Consider the following 24,631-nt stretch of genomic DNA (forward strand, 5'->3'; position numbering starts at 1 on the left):
GGAACATTAAATCCCTTTTAGTTAATACTGGTGGGGGGGGGGTAGGCTAATCGACATTGGAGAGATTAAAAAGTGTGTAACATCTTTATATTAAAACTATCTCTGAAATTGTCTCAATCTCCCCCCCCCTTTATCTCCATTTTTTTCTAGTTTTAATGCATTGAAACTAATAAGTCATTCACCTCTCCTTTATTTAATAGACTAGCACATTGCCTGGCATTGCCTGGTCGCAAAATATGCGTAAATATATTTTAATTTATACAGATTTTGCATTTATTATGATTATAGAGGCAATTCTACATTATTATACTGTATCCTATATGCAATAGTGATTTAAGTAAAAAAAAAAAAAATTGACATGGGTGACATCAGCTATAATCAAAACATGTAACCCTCCACCTTTATTCATTACCGTCAGATCCAAATCCATACAAAAAAACATTAAAAATAAAAATGTATATTTGTCATGTGTAAAAATAACGTTTAGTCGACTTACACCTGCTAAGTTCTTTACAATTTTAACTCCTTAGCAGCTATTTTCACCAGCTAAAAACCAAATTGAATTTGTTCCACAGGTCTAAATATTAAAATTTCAAGCCTGTAGACTAAAAATTGACAGAATAGTTTGGTAAAGACCATTCCTCATTTAGACAAACAAATCCACTTTATCTAAAGCAACATTGGAAATGGGTGAAAAACTGCCTGCTCCCCGACAAAACTAGGTTTGACTGAATATTTAAAGAAAATTATTTATCCAGAGTAAGTCTGATCAAGAATTTGTGAACTTTGTGGACATTTGTTTTGTAGATTTTAACTTTTAGTGGGAAACGCACACACATGCGCGCCCTTTAAATAATAGATGGTTTTGGTAAAAATCTTAGCGAAATAAATATCTATTAACTTTCATGAGCAAAGTTTCTGAGAACATTTTATCTGTGGAACAAAATAAAGACTGCTTTCTAACTGACTACAGCATGGTCGTCTATAAGTTTAATGCAAGCAAATACTTAATGAGCTGGGCCCCATGGATAATAAATTTTTCTTAGGTAATCTACTAATCCCACCAACTGTTTCCAGTTCTCTTGCGGTGATTATCATCCATTCGACAGACTCTTAAACCTTTATCCTTGAGTGGCCCTTAAGCCTTTACAAGCAGTTATCCATTAGTGAAAAAAATAAGGAAAAAAATAAGTGGCATGGATATTATCCAATAGTAGATCACTTGTGAGCCACTGTATATGTGAGAGTTCCTTCCTCATAGGTTCCAAAATGGCTGAGCCTATCTTTTGCAAATTTCAGACAAATATAATTTATATTTCTGGCATGTTTTCTACAGAAATTTATCCAATAAGTATTGAAAAAAATCCGATCTTAAAAATAGTTCTCTTATAGATAAAAAAAAAATTTAAAAAAAAAAAAAAAAAAAGAAAAAAAAAGAAAAAAAAAGAAAAAAAAGAAAAAAAAGAAAAAAAAAGAAAAAAAAGAAAAAAAAAGAAAAAAAAAAAAAAAAAAGAATTTTTACAGGGGAATATTTTACGTTACACCGGTGTAACCTTAGCTTGTGTAATGTAAAATATTCCCCCTGTAAAAATTCTTGTTTTTCATCTATAAGAGAAGAAAAACTATTTTTAAGATCATCAAGCCCAAATATCAGTTGATGTGATATTGCCAACAAATGTAAATCGAATTTGATTAACAAAATTATTTTTAAAAAATTTTTTGCGAATTAGTCAACCGGGAATATTATTCCTCGTGATATATAATGATTCTATAAAATGGATTCTATAATAATACATACGCAATCTGCATAAATTAAAATGTCATGTTTAAGCGTATTATATGACTGGGCAACGCCGGACGTCCAGCTAGATTTTATTTCATGTTCCATTTTAAGTACATTTTAATCAATTATTTAAAAGAGTTGAGCAGAAAAATACCTGCTCCCTTTAAAGTGTTTGTTTTATATATTTAGATAATTGCAGCAGACAGAATTATAAATAATAAAAAAAAAATGAATAATCAAGATATTTTAATTACTTTCATTAATAAAACTACAATATTTTAATTCTTAACCAAGATGGTTTCCGTTCTGCTAGATCTACAGCAGATGTCCTTACAGTTATATTGCATAGGATTAGCAAATCTCTCGACGGTGGCAATCTTTCTAGGGCAATTGCTCTTGACATATCTAAAGCCTTTGATAGGGTATGGCATAAAGGTTTACTTCATAAGATCGCTAGCTATGGTATAGCTGGAAAAGTCTTCTCAATTATTAAATCATTTCTTTCTGATAGGTTCATAAGAGTAGTAGTTGAGGGGCAAAAATCAGAAGCTCACAGTATTAATGCCGGTGTCCCTCAGGGATCCATCCTGGGCCCAACTCTTTTCCTGATCTACATTAATGATCTTCCAAATCATATCCTTACATCATTTGTAGACATTTATGCTGACGACACTACCATTTATGGTACCACATCTAAGACAGTAAACGACCAAGTTCTCTCCAATTCTCTATCCTCTGATCTTGAGCACGTAGTACAATGGGGAAAGGAGTGGCTAGTTACTTTTAATGCATCTAAAACCAAGCTTCTCTCTTTACATCATCAACATTCTAATCCACATTTGGCATCAATTGAAATGAATGGCTCTCGTCTTCAGGAGGCCTCAAGTTTTGACAAGCTTCTGGGCTTGACCATTACTCCTGATCTTAAATGGAACACGTATATCAAATCTGTTGCCAAGGCCGCTGGAAAAATGGTGGGATCTTTCTATCGATCCAGTAGATATCTCACTGCTGATGCTATTCTCTACCTATATAAGAGCCAGGTACGTCCAAGGATGGAATACTGTTGCCACATCTGGGCAGGAGCTGCTAGAAAGGACTTGTCCTGCCTTGATAGAGTTCAAAATAGACTTCGTAGCCTCGTAGGAGATGTCCTTTTCTCCTCCCTGCAACCTCTATCTCACAGAAGAGATGTTGCGAGTTTGTCTCTGATGTATCGTTATTTTCATGGAAAGTGTTCAACTGAGCTTCAATCTATGGTCCCCCCTCGCCAAACTTTCACAAGAAACACTCGTCTAGCTGTAAACACTATCAATAATTTCCCCCACTCTTTATCTGTGCCTAAACCTAAACGTAGATTCCATGAACAAAGCTTCTTTCTTAGAACTGCACGCCTGTGGAATTGTCTTCCGTTTTCCTGCTTTCCGGCTGACTACAATATGGTTGTGTTCAAGTCTAAAGTAAATAAGTTCTTGATGAGCCGTTCCATATAAGTTATTAAATTTACCAAATTTTCATTACTAATGATTACTATATTGACCAATTTCTACTGTACACTCTTTAACCCTTATCCTTGAGTGGCCTCTGGGCCTTGATAATGTGGTGATGCCTTTGTAAAAAAAAAAAAAAAAAAAAAAAAGATTCCATGAACAAAGCTTCTTTCTAAGAACTGCATGCCTATGGAATTGTCTTCCGTTTTCCTGCTTTCCAGCTGACTACAATATGGTTGTCTTCAAGTCTAACGTAAACAAGTTTTTGAGGAGCCGTTCCATATAAGTTAACAAATTTACCGAATCTCCATTACTAACGGTTACTATATTGTCCAACTAGCTTTTCAGCCCGGCGTTGCCCGGGTGTTTGGATGTGTGTATTGAGCAAAGAAAAAAAAAAAAAAGTGGTAATAGAAAGACAGGCTCGAACCCGTACCGTGAAGGACGAAAAGAACGGGAGAAAAACCTGACGTCTTTGTCGTTACGACCACTGCCAAACCGAAAGTGACGTAGGTTTTAATTGAGGCTACACAATAGAAAGGAGAGGATGACTTTCAAAAATATCAGCGAAAAAAGCGACCCCTCCCCCGTAGAAAAGTGCCCAGTTGAAGGTGAAGATATTAATGTTTTTAGCCAATTTTTCGATATTTGTCATCTGAAAGGCCGAACTTCCAAACGATATTGATCTTGTAAAAATTTGTTACCTCTGTCGAAAGTTTTAGGCAGACATGCAAACATACATCCATACATTTATATATTGGTAACTAAAAGTTTTCGACCCAAACCGATTAAAAAGCTTACCCTATCTCTGAATACCCTTTATGTAAAATTTCAAATGTTTAGACCAGAAATTGTCTAAGTAATTTGGTAGAAACCGCAGAGGTAAAATTTTTTTAGCTTTGACCCTTATTATGACCCCTTAACATTTACTGTTTGTGGGCTCAAATCAAGTTATTAAGTTAGATATAGGTTCCTTTGACATGGATCTAAAATTTCAAGTGTTTAGACCCAAAATTGTCAGAGGAGTTTGGTAGAATTTTCAAAGGTCAAATCGTTGAATTTTGACCCCTGGCCGAAAATGAATTACACAGATTTTCCCAAATCTCAGTACCCTGTATATCAAATTTCGAGTCTGTAGACTTAACATTAACAAAGTTATTGCGTAGGGAAATGTAGACACACACACAGGTTCACTTTTATAGATATAGATAAAACAAAAATATATACGTATACATAAATATCTATGGAAACAATTTTGTGTTTACTGTAAACTTTTTATACAAATATTATGCAAGTATAAATCATGTAGAATATCGCCATTGATATAATTAAACATAATAGTTAACTAAAGATTATCATCCCATGAGAAAACTGAAAAAACTAATATTAATTATTAAAATGAATGTTGAAAGAATATGCAAATTAGCTAGATCTTTTGCTAGCGAATGCAATCCCACAACCCATATACAAGAAAATTGTATTTTCTTTTTAAATAAATAGAAAAGTGGGTTTTTAATATGAACATCAATACACACAAAAGAAAAACGAATTTATAGGAGTATAGATTGTCTACTGTACACTCTTCAACCCTTATCCTCGAGTGGCCTCTTGGCCTTGATAAGTGGGGATGCCTTTGTAAAAAAAAAAAAAAAAAAAAAAAAAAATTTTTTTTCAAAACACAATTGTAAAAAATATTTTAATTGATAATAAAATTTACTAATTTTGATGTTGATTGATAATCATATTTTTACATTTGGATTTCAAAGTCAAAGGATTTTAGTCAGAATACAGACCCCCCCCCCCCCGTGCGTCCACTACTTACATTGCTCTATTCCTTAACGCTTCTCTTATTCAACCTCCATACACATACAAAACCTATATACACATACAAATGAAATGTGCACAGTGACAAGCAAGCATGATAACATAAAAAAAAAAAAAAAAACATCAGTTTAGTAATATATGGGGGTTTTCAATTTTGCAAAAGAGCTTGAAATTTGATACGGATAAGGGCCTAGTAGTTTTTACTGGTGTTCAGCCTTTTTCTTTTTTCTTCTTTCTTTGAGACCATAATTACATGAAACTTAATTTATTAAACTTTTTATCGAACTAACCAATTACTAGAAATTGTTGGTGCATAACAAAAATGTATACAAGTTGAACTATTTTTTTTTTTTTTTTTTTTACAAATTTTGTGTTTATGTAATGAAGAATTTGCAAATACTTTTCTACTAAATCAACATATGGTTGTAACTGGTCAACAATTATTTAAAAGGATAGCTCAATAATTTGTTTACATTAAACTTGAAAATAGCAATGTTAGTCAGCTGCGAAGCAGCCTTGTGGTACAGGGTTCTACAGACGGGCAGTTATAGGAAAGAAATTATGCAACTTGCATGTCTGACATGCCGGATCTACATAATGAAACAGAAGATAATGTGAAAGAATTGACCGATACAATTTTTTTTTTTTTTTTTTTTTGAATATAAATACATACCATGAGAATGGAACTGAGAATAATGCTTAGTCAGAAAGAATAATTATAATAAAACATCAACTACTTACCCCTTTATACCGTAGAAAATCCAGCGATATTTGAACATTTTGCATTTTATGAAATCGCATCCGACCTCTTTCTCTGGGCTAGAAAAAGATAAATACAGAAAATCTCAATATAAAATAAATGCTAGAATATTTTCTAACATAAAAAATATATTTAAATTCCAAGCAATATTATGATTTTTTAAATTTATTTTTTCACACAAGGTTTTGAGCATGTTTATGATTATCTGCTCCAGGAACATGAGCTCCTGTTTTTTTGTTTTTTTTAACAATGCCACATACCATAATATATTACATTGTTTTGCAGTATAACATTTAATTCATATCATTTCATATTCCATTTTAAGTACATTTTATTCAATTATCATTTTAAAGTTTAGCAAAAAAATACTCACTCCCTTAAAGTGTTTGTTTTATATTTTTAAATTGCGGCAAATAGAATTATATAAAAAACAAAAAAGATAAACAAAGCTACAATATTTTAATTATAACCAGAAAAAATTCCAAAATACAATTGTATAAAAACATTTTTTAAATTATTTCTATTAGCCATAGTTGATGACTTATAGGAAAGGCGTTAACAGGAAAGGCGTTAACAGAAAAAAAAAAAAAAAAAAAAAAAAAAATGGTGATAGGGTTGAACTCTTAAGACTTTGTTAAAACAAATTTTTAGTAAAAAAGAAATGTATATATCTGTAAATATAGAACTAACCAATTACTAGAAATTGTTTGAGCATAACAAAAATGTATACAAGTTGAAATATTTCTACAAATTTTGCGTTAATATATATAAAAAAAAAAAAAAGAAAATGTACAGTATAGCAGTTCTCAAGTACTGTTTATCATGAATCACTTTTCTACCAAATCAATTAGGCTTTAATTATGATTAAAGGGAAATAATCAAGTTTATAACAACCGGTTTTTGTATTAAAAAAACAACAAACAAAAAAAAAAAAAACCCGGATACGTACATTTACTTAGAGTATCTTTTATGTAGCTGCAAGAGTGTTTGCAGAGGCCTTTTTTTTATACAAAAAAGTCACTGCTTATCAAGGCCCAAACACCATTTCAGTATAAGGGTTATTGAGTTGGACAGGCAGACATTGAAAAAGGGCATTAGTAATGATGGTTGTAACTGATCAACAATTATTTAAAAGGATGGCTCAGTAAGAAATTGTTTAGATTAGATTTGAAAATGGCAGTGTTATAGTCAGACGAGAAGCAGCCCTGTGGTACTGTGTTCCACAGATGGGCAGTTCTAGGAAAGAAACTATGCAGCTTGTATGTTTGAGATGCCTGATCTACATAATAAAACTATGAATTAGAAGCGTTTTTTTGCTTTTTTTTCCAAGTAAAAATTAAAAATTATTATTTTTTTTTTTAACTAATTCTGCACATGTGAAACAAAAAAGAATTAGGGAAGAGGGCAAAATTGGAGCAAGTTTTGATCATTTAAGGAAATTAACCTTTTTTCTGAGTCCATAACATCAAAAACTTTTACATAAATAAATCAATACATTTCTTATGACTTATATTCTTTAATTGAAGACTTGAGAAAAATAATTAGATCTGTGGGAAAACTAATAATGTAACATTTTGTGCTTTGACTAATACATATTCATTCACACAATTCTGAGACATTTCTACAATTCTACAGGACTGTAGAACACGATGCGAAAGGATTGACCGATAAAATTTTTAAAAAAGTATAAATACATATGATGAGAATAATGGAACTGAGAATAAAGTTTTAATCAGATTTATTATTGTTCAATGATGGAATCAAGTTGTAGAAACTCAACTGGTAAACTAGCAGATGGACTGGTATTGCTCAGATGTAAAATAAGATAAAAAGATTTTCATTTAAATTCATCCAAGTCACCGGCTTATTCTCAGACAATGGCATTCAGACAATTTTGAAATTTATAATTTTTTTTTAATTGCATTTTCACCCTAAACAAGGCCCAGTGCCACTTTGATATAAAGGGCTACTATCTGGCATATAATTTTCAGGGATACTATGTAGGGAGTTGAGCACCAAAATGTCTTTACACTTGAACTTCTGCATGTCAGTACAGTCCAGGAAGAGGAACCTGGAACAGAATTACAAAGTCTAGCAGTTCAATGTAACAGAAAGTCTAGTAGTTTTAGAAGAAACTATTAGAGTAGAAGGCTTTCTTACATCTAAGGTTTTCTACTGTGTAGGGGTGGGATTTTGCTGCTTGTTGGAGGGTATTTACGTTGAGGAGGGGCAAGAGCTTACAGTTCGTCAGCGTACCTAACATTAAAATACTTGTAAAACAGGCAGAGATGCACATTTCGTTGATGGGACAGCGATTGAAGCCTAGCTGATTGTGCAGGACCTATTAGGTTGCTGACTCTTTTGGACCTTGTTTAAGAGGGAGAGACTAGTGGCAGACACACCAGCCCAAGTTTTTTTTTTTTTTTTTTATACACGGTGGTCACCACTTATCAAGGCCCGGAAGCCACTCAGGGATAAGGGTTATTGCAAGTACAGTACGTTAGTGTGGAGATTTGATGAAGTGTTTACTTAAGGGGGGGCGGTTCATTAGGAATTTGTTAACGTTGGACTTGAAGACATCCAAGTTTTAGTCAGGTGGGAAGCAGGCAGATGGAACAGAGTTCCACAGGCGTGCAGTTCTAAGAAAGAAGCTTTGTTCATGGAATCCACGTTTTGATTTAAGCACAGATAAAGAGTGGGGGAAATTTTTCACAGTGGATTCAGCTAGACGGGTGTTTTTCGTGAAAGATTGGCGAGGGGGGACCAGAGATTGGAGTTCAGACGAGCACCTGCCATTTTTGTGTGGTGCATCTGCTACTAGTCTCTTCCTGGTTAAAAAAAATGAAACATGTTAACGCTAATATTATACTAGCAGGACTACTTGGTGTTGCCTGATCTGTTCAAAACAAAATAGAAGAGTTACATTGTGTAACATCTTTGGTTTAACACTTCTTTCTCCACCTCCTTTGGCAACAGGTTCAATGTAATAGAAAACGGATCATAATAACTAAAACTGGCTGACTGTTTAACCTACTTTTTTTTTTTTTTTTTTTTTGGTTAACCATAACCAGGTTATTATAATAGTGAATATAATTATATAAGATTTTTAAGTATATTTTGTATAGTTTTCAACTTTTAGCTCATCCCAGGAGGTTTTTAATAAATAATACAGTTACATTCCTGGACCCTTCAAATGAAAGAGTTCAGATTGACAAATACTTCAATACAATTTTTAACTCGCAGGGAAAAAACGTTGCTAAGAGTAGAATGATCAACACTTCCATATTTTTATTGTCATCAAAATTGGTGAAATCAGCCATTTTTCAATCAAATTGATTGGGGACGCATTGTGGTGCACTGCGATGAAGCTTTACATGCCTCCTTGCAGTGATTTAGTCCACAATTCATTGTAGTCTGTAATGCACTATAGAGAACCTACTGTTGATTTTATAAAATTTTTTTTTGTATATAATAGCCTGAATTAAAGTTTAAAATGCAAAAGTCAAGTACCATTGTTCAATTGGGCTCTAAACAACAACATTCATTTCAAATATGCCCTGTCATATCTAAGAACCTACTGTTGATTTTATATGCCAGGCCTTTCTGCTTGTGTGGTAATAAAAATTTCTCAAATGCACTTGTGAAGTTAAGCTGTGTAAGGTGCTAACTTTAGTCAAAATCGCCTGTTCCTTCTTTCATCGGATTTTTTTCGATTATTGATATTTATCGAAAACATTCCAATAGAAAACCTACCCAAGAACACTGCCAGGTACATAAAGTATATTTGTGTGAAATTTCATGAAAATCAGCCCAGCCATTTCAGAGTTCGTAGGGAACAAACTGACACAAAATTCCTTTTATATAATAGAAGATAGATACTTCAATTTTGAAAATAGAGTTAAAATAGAAATTACACAATCTAATTTTAAGACTGACAAGTGTTTTTTTTTTTTTTTATATTAGTTTTTTTTTATTAAAGGGGTTTAAAATAAAAATTTATTCAAGTTTTCAAAATCAATATAATCTTGAGTCATTAAAGTATGGCTCAAGATTTCAGTTGGGGCTTTCATGCATAACAGAAACCGAGAAGAGTTGTTGCTTTAACAATGTTTAAATGAATACTTGCTTTTTTGATCCTGGATTCAAACCTTTGCACTGCACCACCCCGCTCACTTATTTAACATTGGAAAAAATAATTGCTCACTAATGAATGTCAAAAAAAAATCACACATTGCTTTTTAAACTGAATTATTCAGCATTTTATATTGTTTGCTGTATTCTCTCTCCCTTTTTATATTGAATTAATATTGATTTTAAAAATCATATTGTATATGTATAAACAAACATGCATTTCTATAATTAAATTGTTACCACATCTTGTGTATTTTTCTTGCTTTTATGTCACTCAAAACGTTTTATTATAAAATTATTACTTATTGAAATCAAAGAATGTCCTAGGAAAAGTGTTGAATGAAAATTTAAAATACTATTTAAAGAATTCCAATTCCAAAACTACTCGACCACAATGTATTTCTGTTTCTTTGAAAACAAGTCAACCGTTTTAATCTTTTACGAGTTGAAAGCTCTTTTGGCAGCATTTAAACTGTCAAATGGGAAATCATTTAAACTGGCTGTAAAATTCTTAATAAATCTTCATCTATTAAAAGATTGAAAGTTTTCGAAGTTATTTATATTCAATAATTTCATTAAAAAAAACATTACCTTAAAATTAGTTATAGTTTTCTAAATTGATTCAATTGGTTTGATTTAATTAACCAACAAATATCAAATTTAAGTTTTTAAATCCTATTTAAAACAATTTGGTAAACAACAAAAAAAAATCCCTCTTAGACAACACAGAATAGGTACAGCTAGAATGCATGCATATGTATGTAAACATACATAGCATTTGCTGCAGTTTCACAGTACGTAGAGATAGTAGCTGCTGTTTACTATATTATTAACAATAAGATAAATGAATATTTGAGTGCAGCAAGGATATATATATTATATATATATATATATATATATAATTGATCAAGAAACAAAAAAGTTTTGGCATAACTTGTAAAAAAAAAAAAAATGGTCTATGATGGAAGGCAAATAAAAAGTTGGTTTGATGTTACCAAGGTGTGGCAAGAATTAAGTAGAAATGTACTACAGGTAGCTAGTTGCATACAAGTATCATTGTCATATGGAATCTTGCCTATGTTTACGCATGATAAAGATAGACAATATTTACGTGGGAAAAGACTTTCAATTTTCAGCATCAATACATTTGAAGTATTTGCTTATTTCTAGTAAATAGTATTTATTCCGAAAAATATTCCAATCCATCCATTTTTTTTTTTTGTTTACTTCATAAATCAAAGTGTCTAAGGGGGAAAAAATAAAGTGTTTACTTTTGAGAGTATTTTAAGGTATGCAATGACTAACTTCTGAGTAAATTCTTTGAGATCTTAAACTTGTTTCAAAGAAAAAAAAAAGTTCTCTAGGATTTGGCATCGGAACTCTTTGCAAGCAGTACATTTTTCCTCAATCACTGTTTCCATATTCACACTTCATTAATAGACGCTTACTGATTAAACATAAGCAAAATACAGCTCCTATTTCATTTACCCCCCTGCCCCCGACCTCTAGTTTATATTCATTAAATCTTGCAATTCCTGGTGACTTATCTTATTCTTCTCTATAAATCATGCCACATTTTTTTTTTTACATGGAAGTCACCACTTATCAAGGCCCGGAAGCCACTCGGGGATAAGGGTTAAATGAATCAACAGAATCAATATTTATACATTGTTACTTATTTTATCTCCATTTTTGTTACGTCAGATTGTTATCCCCTAACTTTTAACCATTATTACAAAATATACATCCATTGAAATACAAAAGTTAAACTTTAGAAACTTCCAAAATTTACCTAAAATTTTAAATAAAATGTTAATTTTCATATCTTCATGCATGCACAGATAAATAGCTACATTTTTTTTGTTATAAAATAGACAAATATGCACGAAAGGTAGAAACGAAAATCCTCATAAATAATAAAAAAAATTCCAACATAGTGAAGTGAAGTGAAGTGAAGAGCAGAAGAGTTGGTAGAAGTAGTTGTGTCTTCTGGTTTCTATGCATCAGTAGCAGAGAGAGTACACCTTTTGTTTCTTTTAGACAAGATTGTGGCATTATTACTATACAAACAAACATCAGCTGCTATGACAGGAAGTCATACAGAAAGTACAAAAATTTAATTATTAATACTAATCTGTTTTACAGTAATTTTCCACTTTATTTATGCTCTTTTTATAGGTAACTTGCTCTACCTATTCAGCGTTGCGAAAGTTTTTACTTAAATTTGTTTTTGTCTATTTTTTTTTCTTTAAATTACAGTTTGCTTATTTTACCAACTTATTTTTTTAATAGGATTTTGAAAATTAAATTTTAGTATTCCGGTAATATTTGGTCAATAAATTATTAATTGAACCGCATTTTCGTAAAACTATAACTAATTTGCTCAAAATAATATTGTTTTAATCTATTAATAAAATTATTGAATCTAAACTGCTTCCAATATTTTAATTTGCCAAGCGTTTTAAAATCTGTTTAAATTAATTTTTATTTGACATTTTAAATGCTCTCATATTCTTAACAGTCACAGTGATTTTTTTCTTCTTTGTTTTTAACTAATAAAATGATTCACATGGCTGACATGTTTATGAAGATAGCAAAATGCATTTTGGTATGTTCAATTTCCCAATTATTTTTAAACATGATTTTAAAAGTTTTGTTTAATTTTATGCTATTGCATTTTTGCTTTGAATAAATAATTGAGTAATAGTAAATAAAAACGTGCAAGTTCCGTTCATGCAAACGATGAGAGAATGAGAAATAGGCACACACTTATTAATATAGAGACAATCACAGGAAGGGGTTATAATAACAGGGTTTATGTAAGATGTTTAAATAACTTAAACCAATAAACCAGATCCTCAAGATCTGACTAATACACAAGAGAATCTTATGTGCATTTAGCTTCAAGAAAACTTTACAGAATTGGTATAAAAAAAAAGAAAGAAAAGCTTCCTCTTCTTTTTCTTAACCCTTTACAGGTGAAGTCAGGAGTAGAGACTTTGGCAGAGAATAACATTTCTGATCAAACTGGAATGTTGTGCAAGTTCTTGATGGTAGAGTTTTGAAATAGTTGACTTTTGCCATTTTTTTTTCAGTTCTGTTGAAGAAACACTTCATTTGGAGAGTTAGAAGATGAAGGCACATTTTCAGACTCTCAGACTAGAAAGGGTGCCAAGAGATGAGAAACAACGTTAATGAAATCTGCAGAAGTGAACGGGGGGGGGGGGGGAAACTTCTGGAGAAGAAATCAAAACAGAATTTCTGACAGAACAAAGCGTGGTGGGATTTTGTTTTATCAACTGGTAGGGTAGAGAAGAAAAGCTTAGAGTTGACTGGCGATCCTCGGAGATTTAAAGTCAGTGCCATCATTATAACTGAAGTAAGTGAATAATTTCTGAAGTTTATGTTTTATTTGTTGAAGCATGTACTGGAAGTTGTTAACTTGATTAAAGCATTTGCTTTATAAAGACGAAAGGATTTTATTTTATGTTTTTAAAAAGAAAGGAAAAGAAAAACAAGATTAGAGAGAGAGAGAAATAAATAAAGTAAAAGAGGAAAAGAAATTGATGCGGGTGATGGATTCTATTATCATAATTAAAGTGTTTCAACTTGAAGATTAAGCTGAATAGAGCAATAATAATGGTTGGAATTCTAACAAGTATACAGAAATAGTCTAAGTTCAGACTGATCAAAAGGTCAGTCCATTATTATTTTTCAATGCAAAACAATAATGGACTGACCCACTGATTAGTCTGAATGGATTGACCTTTCTGATGGGAAGGGGAATGCAGATCTATTTTTTATTTATTTTTTTTTTACATGAACTTACTTTAAAAAATACTTACCAATGTTTCATGAGAAAGAACTTCCAAGAGAGAGATTAAATTGTGCCCATCTCGGAGATCATCAAAAAGGTCGGTAATCCTCCTTTCAGCCTAACAAAAAGAAAACAATTTTTTTAACATTAAGACTGGATGAGAATGACAAGCAAAAAAAAAAAAAAAAATTTCACCAAAATCAAAAGATTCAATTCAAAATATTTACATCTTTAATTTTCATTTTGTATGAAGTTATCACAATGTCAAGAAAAAAACAAAAAAGTTATCTCCCTTGATAAAAATCATTTCAAAACTCCTATTTATTGGTGATTACTGGTTCATTATATGGTTTATGACCCAAGGGAGTAATTGTATGCTTAAGGGCATGGTTAGTTAATTATGGGCAACACATGTCAAATAAGTAGAAAAATCATTAGGGAATAAAATTGCTCTTTGAGAACATTTCATCTATTTTAAGATGAAGAAAGCGAATAAAAATAAAAAAATATCACTAATTTCTTTTCAAAGGCAAAACAATACTCAAGTGTTAATTCAAACAAATTGTAATGCGAGAATTGTTGTAATGTTAATTGAACATCAAAAACAAAATTTCTGAAGCTAAGGAAAAATTATATATTTCATTAACAGTCTAATTGCATGCATAGCTTATTAAAAAAGAAAAAGAAAAAAAAAACTATCGATTAAATGTGAAATATAGATTCTTATAATAGATCTGATTTAAGATTTTACAATTAAGTTATTAAATTAAATATTTATTTTATAGACATGTATAATATAATTAAGCATGTTCTTGTTAACTTTATTAAAATAGCTTTTTTACAACGATTCTCAATTTTGTAATGAAATGAGTGGTCTTACTATAAAATACAGTAGTTACAAAACATTATTTGATATTTAAGTAAATATACTGTTCATTTCATAAAACAACTAAATATTACTTTCAGAGATTCAACAGAAACGTAAATTAAGACTTATTGCACAACTTTTCATTTTTGTAATTCTAGAAAAATAAAATATTGATAGAAAGTTATTTCAACCAATTAAAATTAAATTTGTTTTTGTAAAAATAAATACCATTACTTCTATTAAATAGTTAAGATTTTTTAACATTTATAATTTAATACAATAACATAAGTTTTTAATGGAAATGTTAGAAATACAAATAAATTGAAAGAAACAAATATTTAAAGCTTTTTCTTTTTTTAAAAAAAGAAAAAAAAAAAAGACTAAAATCTGGACAAAAATGGATTTTATTTTTCAACAATTCAAAGAAAATAAAATACCCCGCCCCACTTCATCTAATATTCAAAACTCACTGCATCTGTCTGTCTCCATTATTTCATATTATATCTACTTCGAGATAAGATCGCAGAGTGATATATCAAATGGTTGCATTTTTTGTGGACCATTCTATTATGGGTTTTTAACCAGTAAAAATAGTTGCTAAGGAGTCAAAATTAAAAATCTTGTAACTTGGCAGGTGTAAGTCGACTTCAAGTGTTCTTGTATGCATGCGCAAATATATATATTTGTTTATACATTAAAGTTGGTTCTTTCCAGTTAATTTTTTTTATTTATCTAACAGTAGCTCAAATAGTAGGGACTAAGGCTGGAATGTTAAATATTTTGGTTTCGAGTTTTTTACTTTTAAAATCAGTACTGTGTATGACATACAATATGATAGAGAATTGATTCTATATTATGAAATCTGCATAAATTAAAATATATAAGCATATTTTACAACGTGGCAATGCCATACACCATGCTAGTAAATAAAGAATAAGAATCTATTTTACAACAATTGTGTGATTTTAAATAGAAAGTATCGTGTTTTGTAGCTACTATAAATGAAAAACATTTTTGAATTGAATAAAATGAGAACAATACTTGTTTAAAATCATTTCAAATGCATTTTTGTTTTAATAAAATCAGTTTTATTCAACTAAAAGGACAAAAAATAAAAACATGCATATGATTATATGGTTATTGCTTCATATGTTAAGTGCTCATTAAAATACTAGATTAGTGACAAGTCATAGCAAAGTCTACACTAATTAACAGATTTAGTTTTAATACATGAAAAGAACAAAAATAATTAAATGTTTCTTTTATACATTGAAAATAAAAAGAGTGTAATAATGTAATATAAATTGTTTGCAAACTTTAAAAACACTCCAATTTAAAAAAAAAATGAATGTTTTGGAAAATATAGCAGCTTTTATTTTTAAGTTTTAAATAAATAAAAGTAATATTTAGAAAAGGGAGATAATTTACATAATTATTTCACAACTATTATTACTCAACTTTGAATCCTGAATCACCAACAACAAAACTTAGGTTATTGAAATCTTCAATACATTTCTTTGGATTATTATAACATGAAATTAAAAAAAAAAAAAAAAATCAATCATGCAATTTTTACAAGGTTGGTTCAGATTGCTATGCAAAAACAATCCATCAAGGTTTTCATTATGAAACGAAATATTTCCAAAACTGTTATTGTATTTTGTAAAATACCTTCAGGTTTCATCAATTTTTAAGATTTACCAAGAAAATTTTCTAAAAAATTAGTTACATTTTTACAATGTAGGTTTACTTTGTTTTATAAGTTTATCTAACTGATCATTCCTATAATGGCTAATGTGTGTACAAACAGCATAGAAACACCTGGTTTTATTACATTAAAACATGACCTCCACCCCATATCACCAATAACCTTAATAGCATCCTTAATCCTAACTGCCTTTGCGAATAAAATCAGGCTATAACTTTAATATGAGAGAACATTTTTAACACCAATCGTAAAGTAAGCGATCGATTTATGATAAACCTACATCGTAAATTGAACACACTAAAAATTAAATTAACTTTGATAAAATGTTTAGATAATTAGAAATTTTATTTACTATTAACCACATCAATTTAAAAAAAAAATTTTATTGGGATTTTTTTTTTTTTTTTTTACATATTAAACTTTTTTTTAATTGAATTTTGAAGGGAGAAAAAAGGTTGATTGAATTCAACCTTGAAAAGAAATAATGCTATAAATTATTACTAATAGATAAAAAATTTTAGGTCAAAGGCGAATGTTGGAACAATATACAGAGTAGAGTATTTGGACTATCTACTTCACAGCCATTTCCAAGGGAAATAAATCCAAATAATTCAAATGTGCAAAATTTTAGAAAGCCATTCTTAACATGGAGAGAGGGGGTGGCATTGGAAAAAATTCAAATTCATCACTGGTTACCTCCCTTTAAAATAACTCTTCAGAAATAGTTTAAACTCAGCTTGGTACATGATTGTAATGTCTATCAATTTAATTGGTTAGAAACAATTTTCTTTATAAAAAATAAAATCATTTGATCAAATGATGTGATTCTTGGTGCATGCTATTTTCTTTACGTCACTAGTACCCCAAAATAGTTTCCAAAGTAAATTCTGATAGGTTCAGTCTGTCACACTTTGAAATGACATTTTCTTCACTAACTGCGCAGATTAGTCGGATGCATCCTAGGAATATTTGTTCTACACTTATGCAAAAGATTTTATTGCATGTCGGCATTTTTCTTTTCAACTTTGCAGACAATGCTATGATGTAATGTTATTATTAGATTCTGTCTGTAAGTGCAGCTTTCTTTCTCTTCATGCACAACAATAAGTTGGTGAATTCAAAGAGCTTCAATAAAGAGATGCATACATATTCTATGTAATCAATAACAATCATATATTCCGGGCGATAAATATTCTCCCATAAATGTTAGAAAATTGTAGTAGTAGTAGTAATAGTTACTTCCATTGCAAGCAAATCTGAAATTTTTTTTTAAACGTTAGCAGTTTTTTTTTTAATGTGTATTTCTTTAGGCAAATCCATAAAACTTCATAGGTAATATTGTACTCAATCCTGTACACAAGTAACTAGAATTTATATATTATAGTAAAATTAAAAGGCTGACAGTGAGAAGTGACTAAAGGATATCGATTATAAAGATAGGTTGAAACTATGTTTAACTAGTTTACTAAAGAGAAGAATGGAGATTTAATTAAAGCCTAAATAATTGATGGAATTTCTAAATAGGAAATAAAAATGTATTATTTGGAATTCTTCACACTATTCTTATGTTGGAGATTTTTTCACAACATTTCAGTCCATTTAACCTCCAACCTTTAAATGTATCTCAATTCAAAATAAAATTATATATATATATATATATATATATATAAATAAGTAATGATCTACAATGATAAGTTATAAGATTGTACATCTAAAAACAATAGGTTTTATCGCCTCTATTCAGTTTTGAAATGGATACCCTCTGTAAGGATAGCTACATGTATAATTATGAGGCAAGGTTATGCAATCTTCAACCACATTTTTCATGAATGGGCTCTACTGGAGTTCAGTGACAAGGAGAAGTCCAGGATGACTAGAAACAATGTTGAGATAAACACGGATCACACAGAACCTGGAATTCCCAAATGGTCACCTATGGTCACTCAATGTTGCTTAACTTTGGTGATCTAACAGCAGCCGGTATGTCAATATGATTATGTCACATAGGTTTAAGGTTCCCAAAATTTATACTGGAATTGTTTGGAAGGATTTGTGTGTAATGGATAAAGTACTAGGAAAAATTCAGTTCCAAGTGACACTTTTCTCATGGTTGAAGGTTCAATCCTCAGTGCAGGCAATACTAAGAATACAATCGTGATTTAAGACCAGTCATGGCTGACAGAACGAGAACATGCTACCCCCATCGATTAAATAAAGGGTTCCGTCCAGGTTCTCCGCCAAGTTTAACAATCCACATTATCAATCCTCATCTCAAAAATTCAAAAACATAATATCAGGAATCTTTGTTAAAAATAACATCCAAGATGTAGTTGGGATAATTCTAATTATCGATCATAATCTAAAAAAAAAAAATCCAAAATATGGAATAACCTAATAATATCTCTAATTTCATTGGAAATTTATTTGCAAGAAAAAAAGTGAATTTATCAAAGGATTGAACATTTTAACTGGATGAATTCAAAAATAGTAAAAGAATAAACTTACAAAGGACATCTTATGTAGGAGAGAGGGAATTGATCTGAGGTTTAAACAGAATTTTATGTTTCTATTCCCATTCCTTAAGATTGTAAGCATTAGTGATAATTAGAATAGAGCTCTCTTGAGAACTAGTAATGTAAAAAAAAAAAAGAAAAAAAAAGTAAAGTCACTGAGGAACTGTGATACTGCAAAACAGCAGTCTAGATAACATATCTAGCTTTATAGAGTTAAGGTTATTTGCACGTACAGGATTCACTCCTAAATTAACTGATCATTATAAATTTTGGACCAGCTGCTATGTGTAAGGAGTCCGAATGTGGACAATATTTAGTTAAATTTAGTTTTATGTATAGATGGATGGTGGAAACCTTTTGTGAAAATTCAGACATCTCTAATTTTTGGGAAATTTAAAAAAATTTTGCTTCAATAAATATCTCCAAAATTTCAGTTTTTTTAAAAATCTTTTTTTTTTTTTTTTTTTTTTTTATGTGAGGGGAAGAGCTAATATCGACACATTTCCATTTTACTATTCTAATATATCAGATTTGCATTGAATTTGATCGAGTTATTTTTATTCATCACAAACAAGGCAATTACTAAAAATGTAAAAGGTTACTATGAATCAGGAGCATCCTAAGTGGGGAGTTAAATGTTTGTACCAATCTGTACATGTTTAAATGTAGTGTGAACAGTCAGGAAAAAAGGGGACAGGGAGGAAATTCTACTGCAAACCACCGTGCCTGGTCTACGTTCATCCGAGACGCAGTGTTCTAGAGGAGAAACTAGCACAACCGATCTCAGGTCCACCAAAAGTAAAGCCAAGCCAATTTAGTGAATTTATCAATCTATATAAAAAGAAAACATTGATAATGGAACCTGTTAAGAAATGCAATCATCTCCAAGCAACATTTTACTTTGATTACAGTTCAGGGTTCAGTTGCTTTGCCCACTTGCTATTGCTTTGTGAAATGTGCTACTTAAATTTTTTTTACAAAATCTTAAATTGTTCAGTCATAGCTGTTGTGAACACAAAAAAGCTTTCATATAAACATTACATTTTGATACAAATGCATCACTACTACCATTACGGAATATGCTCGTGTTTATATTAAAACTGAAATAAATTCTTCCTTTCATTAAGTCTTCACTTCTTTTCTCATAAATTTTCACGAGAGTATTGAAGTGAGCCGTGCACGCATACGTTCACTTTTATTATAAAAATAATCACCAAACAAAAATCCAAAACATAAAAATTTTAAAATGGCTAATAGAACTGCGGTAGCTAAATGGTTAACAAAACATACTGGAAATGTAGGTGTTCCAAGTTCGAATCCAGTTAATTCTACAGAAACACTTCATCAAATCCATACCTGACCTTGTATCTAACCTTCTGGAGAGGAAGTAAATACTCACGATAGTGACCTGCAAGTGACAATGTTGCCCTCGACATACTTATTAGAGAATTTTATGCTTTAGTGAATATGTACATCAATATTTAGTGACTTTCATCAAGGACTACGTTATCCATGAATTCCATGTGCTAAAAAGTCAACCTTTCAACTGAAGTATATCAATTATATCAATTGTTTGCAGAATTCAAACCCAAATTCTTTAACAAAAACACAAACAACGAAACACAAATTAAGACTATGCAATCTTTGGAATGTCTAAGTCTTGATTTTTTTTAAGGGCTATTGCCTTCAAATTCAAATGTTTGTTTTCTCACCACAATGATTTTCCTTTCTTTAACATCACCCATCTTCCAGGTGGTTTGAACAACCTTTCTCCAAAGGAGGGAGTTTTATGGGAATGTCAAATTCATAAACGATCTCCAGTCACTTGTATGTCCTTAAGGAAGATGACCGAGTTTTTGCAGTTTTTACTAGGTGTTGACAGCCTCTTACATACAGCATCTAGTATTCCTAAATGGTTACCCATCTGGTTCTGACCAGACTCAACATCGCTTAACTTTGGTTATTCGATGAGAACTAATGTGTCAATATAATTATATTGTATACATCAATGATAATCAGATGTCTTTGCCAGCTTTTTGCACTTAATGGTCTCCCAAGTTTTAGACATAGTAATAAGGGGTGCCCTTTTTTTTTTTTTTTTTCAAAATCAATGAATGTTTATCTAAATGAATGTATTGTCAATAGTAAGACACCCTACCTCCATTGTGACAATCAACACGTGGAAAGGAGGCTATAAAACTTGATCTTGAATCAAAGAATCTAAATGACCGGTATTGGGCATCAGTGCTCTCAGATATCCTACACACCATCAAATGATTTCCATCAACTACAATCAACTCCACTGCACACGAATTTAGTTTTTAAAAATTGCTCTTTTGGTATGTCTATCAACTTGGCTAATAAGAAGGGATCAATATATTCTGACCAATTCATCAAGAACAAGAACGATTCACTGGCAGATAAGGTTGAGCTGACAGATATCGACCCTTACTATGCTATCATTAAGCATAAAGTCAAACAGTATAATTCATACTGGACATGGTATTATATCTTAGAATAAAGACATATTGACATAACTGAAACCTTATAAAAAAAAAAGTTGATCATATTAGAATTTTCACTTGGAAATCAGTATACCAGCCAGTGAAGTTTGATAGACCAACATAGACTGTCCTATACTTCATAGAGCTTTCAGAACAGTAAATCCTCTACAAGTTTTAATCTTTTAGCAAATAAAATAAGGGGAAAATGTAATATCAATGAATATTAACTAGTTATTTCCCTTAGAGAATCATCTTCCCTTTGTTAACTCTCCTATATAAAATGAAAGAAAATCCTAGCATGGACCAATAACGGACAATATGACTATACTGTAAATTAGTTCCTTAAACTAATTTAGTAGAAGGATACAGTGGAACGCCAGGATACGGCATTAAAAATTACTAACAAAATGCAGTACAGTATAGAGTATACATGTATATAATCAAATAACATTATAAATAACACCAGAAGACAGGGAAAATACCATAACCAGAAGAATATTGTATTCCACATTGTACCCCCCCCCCACACACACACACAAAAAAGGAGAAGCATTCTACGGCCACAGTATACCGGAGTTTTACTGTATATCTTATTTTTATTACATTACTCTAAATGGTAACACTAAAGCATGAGAACTATAATTGCATATATTAAAAAGGAACAAAAACTCATCTAGCTGAAACCACTGTCAATTTTCCCCACTCTTTATCTGTGCCTAAACTTCAACGTAGATTCCATGAACAAAGCTTTTTTCTTAGAACTGCACACCTGTGGAACTCTTGTTTGCCTGTTTTCCAGCTGACTACAATTTGTCTTCAAGTCCAATGTAAACAAATTCTTGATAAACCGTCCCCTTAAGTAATCCAATTTACCAAATTTCCACTACTAATGATTACTAGATTATCCCATTGACAATTGTACCCTTATCATCGAGTGGCCTTCGGGCCTTGATAAGTGATAACCCTTATGTGCAAAAAAAAAAAAAAAAAATTATCAAAGAAGAATATTATTAAAACATCCCAATCACATCACCTGACATAAACAAGTTTGCTTTAAAAAGGTGCTTATCTACATTAAATCCATTTTAATAATGGAAGGACTTATATCTGACCTAAGGGAATTAAAATAAGATGGCAAAGATTATTTTTATAGCCTAATCACAATTTAATTATTGATTGACCCATATAAAACTTTTTTGTTTGAAGTGTTCAATCATAATACTTATTGATATTACAGGATTACAAGATTTACCCGTTTTCACAACTAAAAAAATATCTTAATAAAGCACTTTTCATATGGATGTATGTGCGTATGGATTAGGATATGTACAAACATTTAATCAAATCATGAGTGATTGTTTTCAAGTCACAGGACTTAAAATTCACACCTAATAAACTCTGCTTATAAAGAAATAGTATTTCATTTTGTTGTGAAGAAATGGACAGAATTCAAGGATCTCAGTGGATTACATTGAACTAACAATCCTTTATTATACTCAAACTGAAATTGAGAATATTTATTAACCTATGCCTTGTTTTACGGCATATCAACTCTTTTCAGGTTATTTAATGCCAAATCCAGTGATTTTGAAGAAATTTTTTTTTAATATATTTTTTTTTTTTGAACTCGGTTTCTATTTAACCCATAGTTTGGTCCCTAACAGGTACTACCACTCTGGGTCAGAGTGGACCTGGGAGCAATGGCATTTAAAGGATGGCTCCACACTCCCCAAAGCTCGCAAGCTGGGGCCTCATCATTGGATATAGCTTAGTCATCTTTAGGACCACCTCAAATTTCATCAATATCAGAGGTATTGGAATTTTCATGAAAGGCTTTGTTTTGCATAAAAATTATTTGAATATAGCCCACTCTTATGTCTAGCAGCTGCATTATAAAATTCATAATGATCAGATAGTTATGAAATTTATTCCACACCATCATTTAAATATACCCAACTTTATATATCTAGATTCAAGACAAGACTAATTAAAAAAAAAAGAAAAAAAAAAAAAAGAAAAAAAAAAGACTTTAAAACAATTTCAATATTCCTGCTATACAACGTTTGGCTAAAAATATAAATAAATGTTAGTATTTAAATAATATATATCAAAATTATAAACTTATGTAGATGAGCAGTTATTAGGGTAAATAGATGCTATACTATAAAATTACAATATCAGACGTATTTCTTTTAGTCTTATAACAGAAAGAAAAACCACTTGTATCAATTTGATTCAAATCAAATTTTTTTTTTTTTGGGGGGGGGGGGTATATAGATTCATAACGCGAGTTTTGTAAAGAGACAGTTTGAAGAGCCATATACAGACTGTCGAGGGCCCATTTAAAACAATAATAGTTATTAAAAAGGAAATTACTGTTTGAAACACTCAATAATAATTAAAGGTTTAGCAGTTAGAAAGACCAGACGAGTGTGAAATCTTAAATATTGCTATTTATTGAAATTGTGTTTTTTTACTTCAAATTTTCAAATAAAATATTCATCTTCAAAAAAATTGGACAGTTTGTTCTTTTGTTTTTCTTCTATGCCATGGTGGTGGTAATTCCTGGCATGATTCGAGATGTTTGGAGTTGAGTCAAAATAATGTTTATATGTCCACTTAAAGTTTTTGGTACCTGTCGAAAGCCTGAGTAATAAAAAGGAATTCATTATTATCGAGTGAGTCATTGTCACAAACTCCTTTGACAGGTTGTTCTACAGATCAGACACATGAACAGAGAATGGTGCCTTCCTTTTTATAAAGTCAAAAGCAATGGTGATATCTCTTATGGGTGCCTGCAGAGATCATGGCTGTGCTGAGGTGGAAAAACTACTTGAAAGGTAGATTTACATTCCTGTTGATGATATTGTTATATCAAGTCTCTTCTCATTCTCTGCTACTTAAGTGAAAATAGCTCCAATCTTCAGAGTTGCCCTTTATAGGTAAACATGGGGAGTCCTGTCACCATCCTGGTTGCCAACCACTGAACATACTCCAGATGTATGATATGTTTTTTGTAGATCAGGATTTGTTGCTTGGCTGGCATGCTTAAACAATGGGTCATACCAGAGTTATGTTTAAGGAATCAAAAGTATGTAATTTTAGGATCTCCGGATCAGATAGAACATATCTGGCTTTGTTCACCATCTTAATACAAATGGTACATTGGTTTGAAGAACATTAACTAAGGTTTTTAATTTTTTATAGATAACTTTGACAGTAACAAAGCTCAA

General features: G+C 30.8%; 1 protein-coding gene across 2 annotated transcripts in view; it reads right to left on the bottom strand.

Annotated features, from left to right (window-relative positions):
* LOC145279739 (uncharacterized) overlaps positions 1–24,631 on the bottom strand; it is a 454,893-nt gene that overhangs the window by 339,726 nt on the left and 90,536 nt on the right. For both annotated transcript variants that reach the window (XM_080131038.1, XM_080131037.1), the window contains 2 exons: positions 13,834–13,923; positions 5,839–5,916 (listed from right to left, as the gene is read on the bottom strand). In XM_080131038.1, the coding sequence (XP_079987164.1) occupies positions 5,839–5,916; positions 13,834–13,923 (168 nt within the window). The remainder of the gene's footprint in view (positions 1–5,838; positions 5,917–13,833; positions 13,924–24,631) is intronic.

Source organism: Euprymna scolopes, chromosome 7, assembly GCF_053919585.1.
Source record: "Euprymna scolopes isolate OS-2025 chromosome 7, ASM5391958v1, whole genome shotgun sequence".
Lineage (NCBI taxonomy): Eukaryota > Metazoa > Mollusca > Cephalopoda > Sepiida > Sepiolidae > Euprymna > Euprymna scolopes.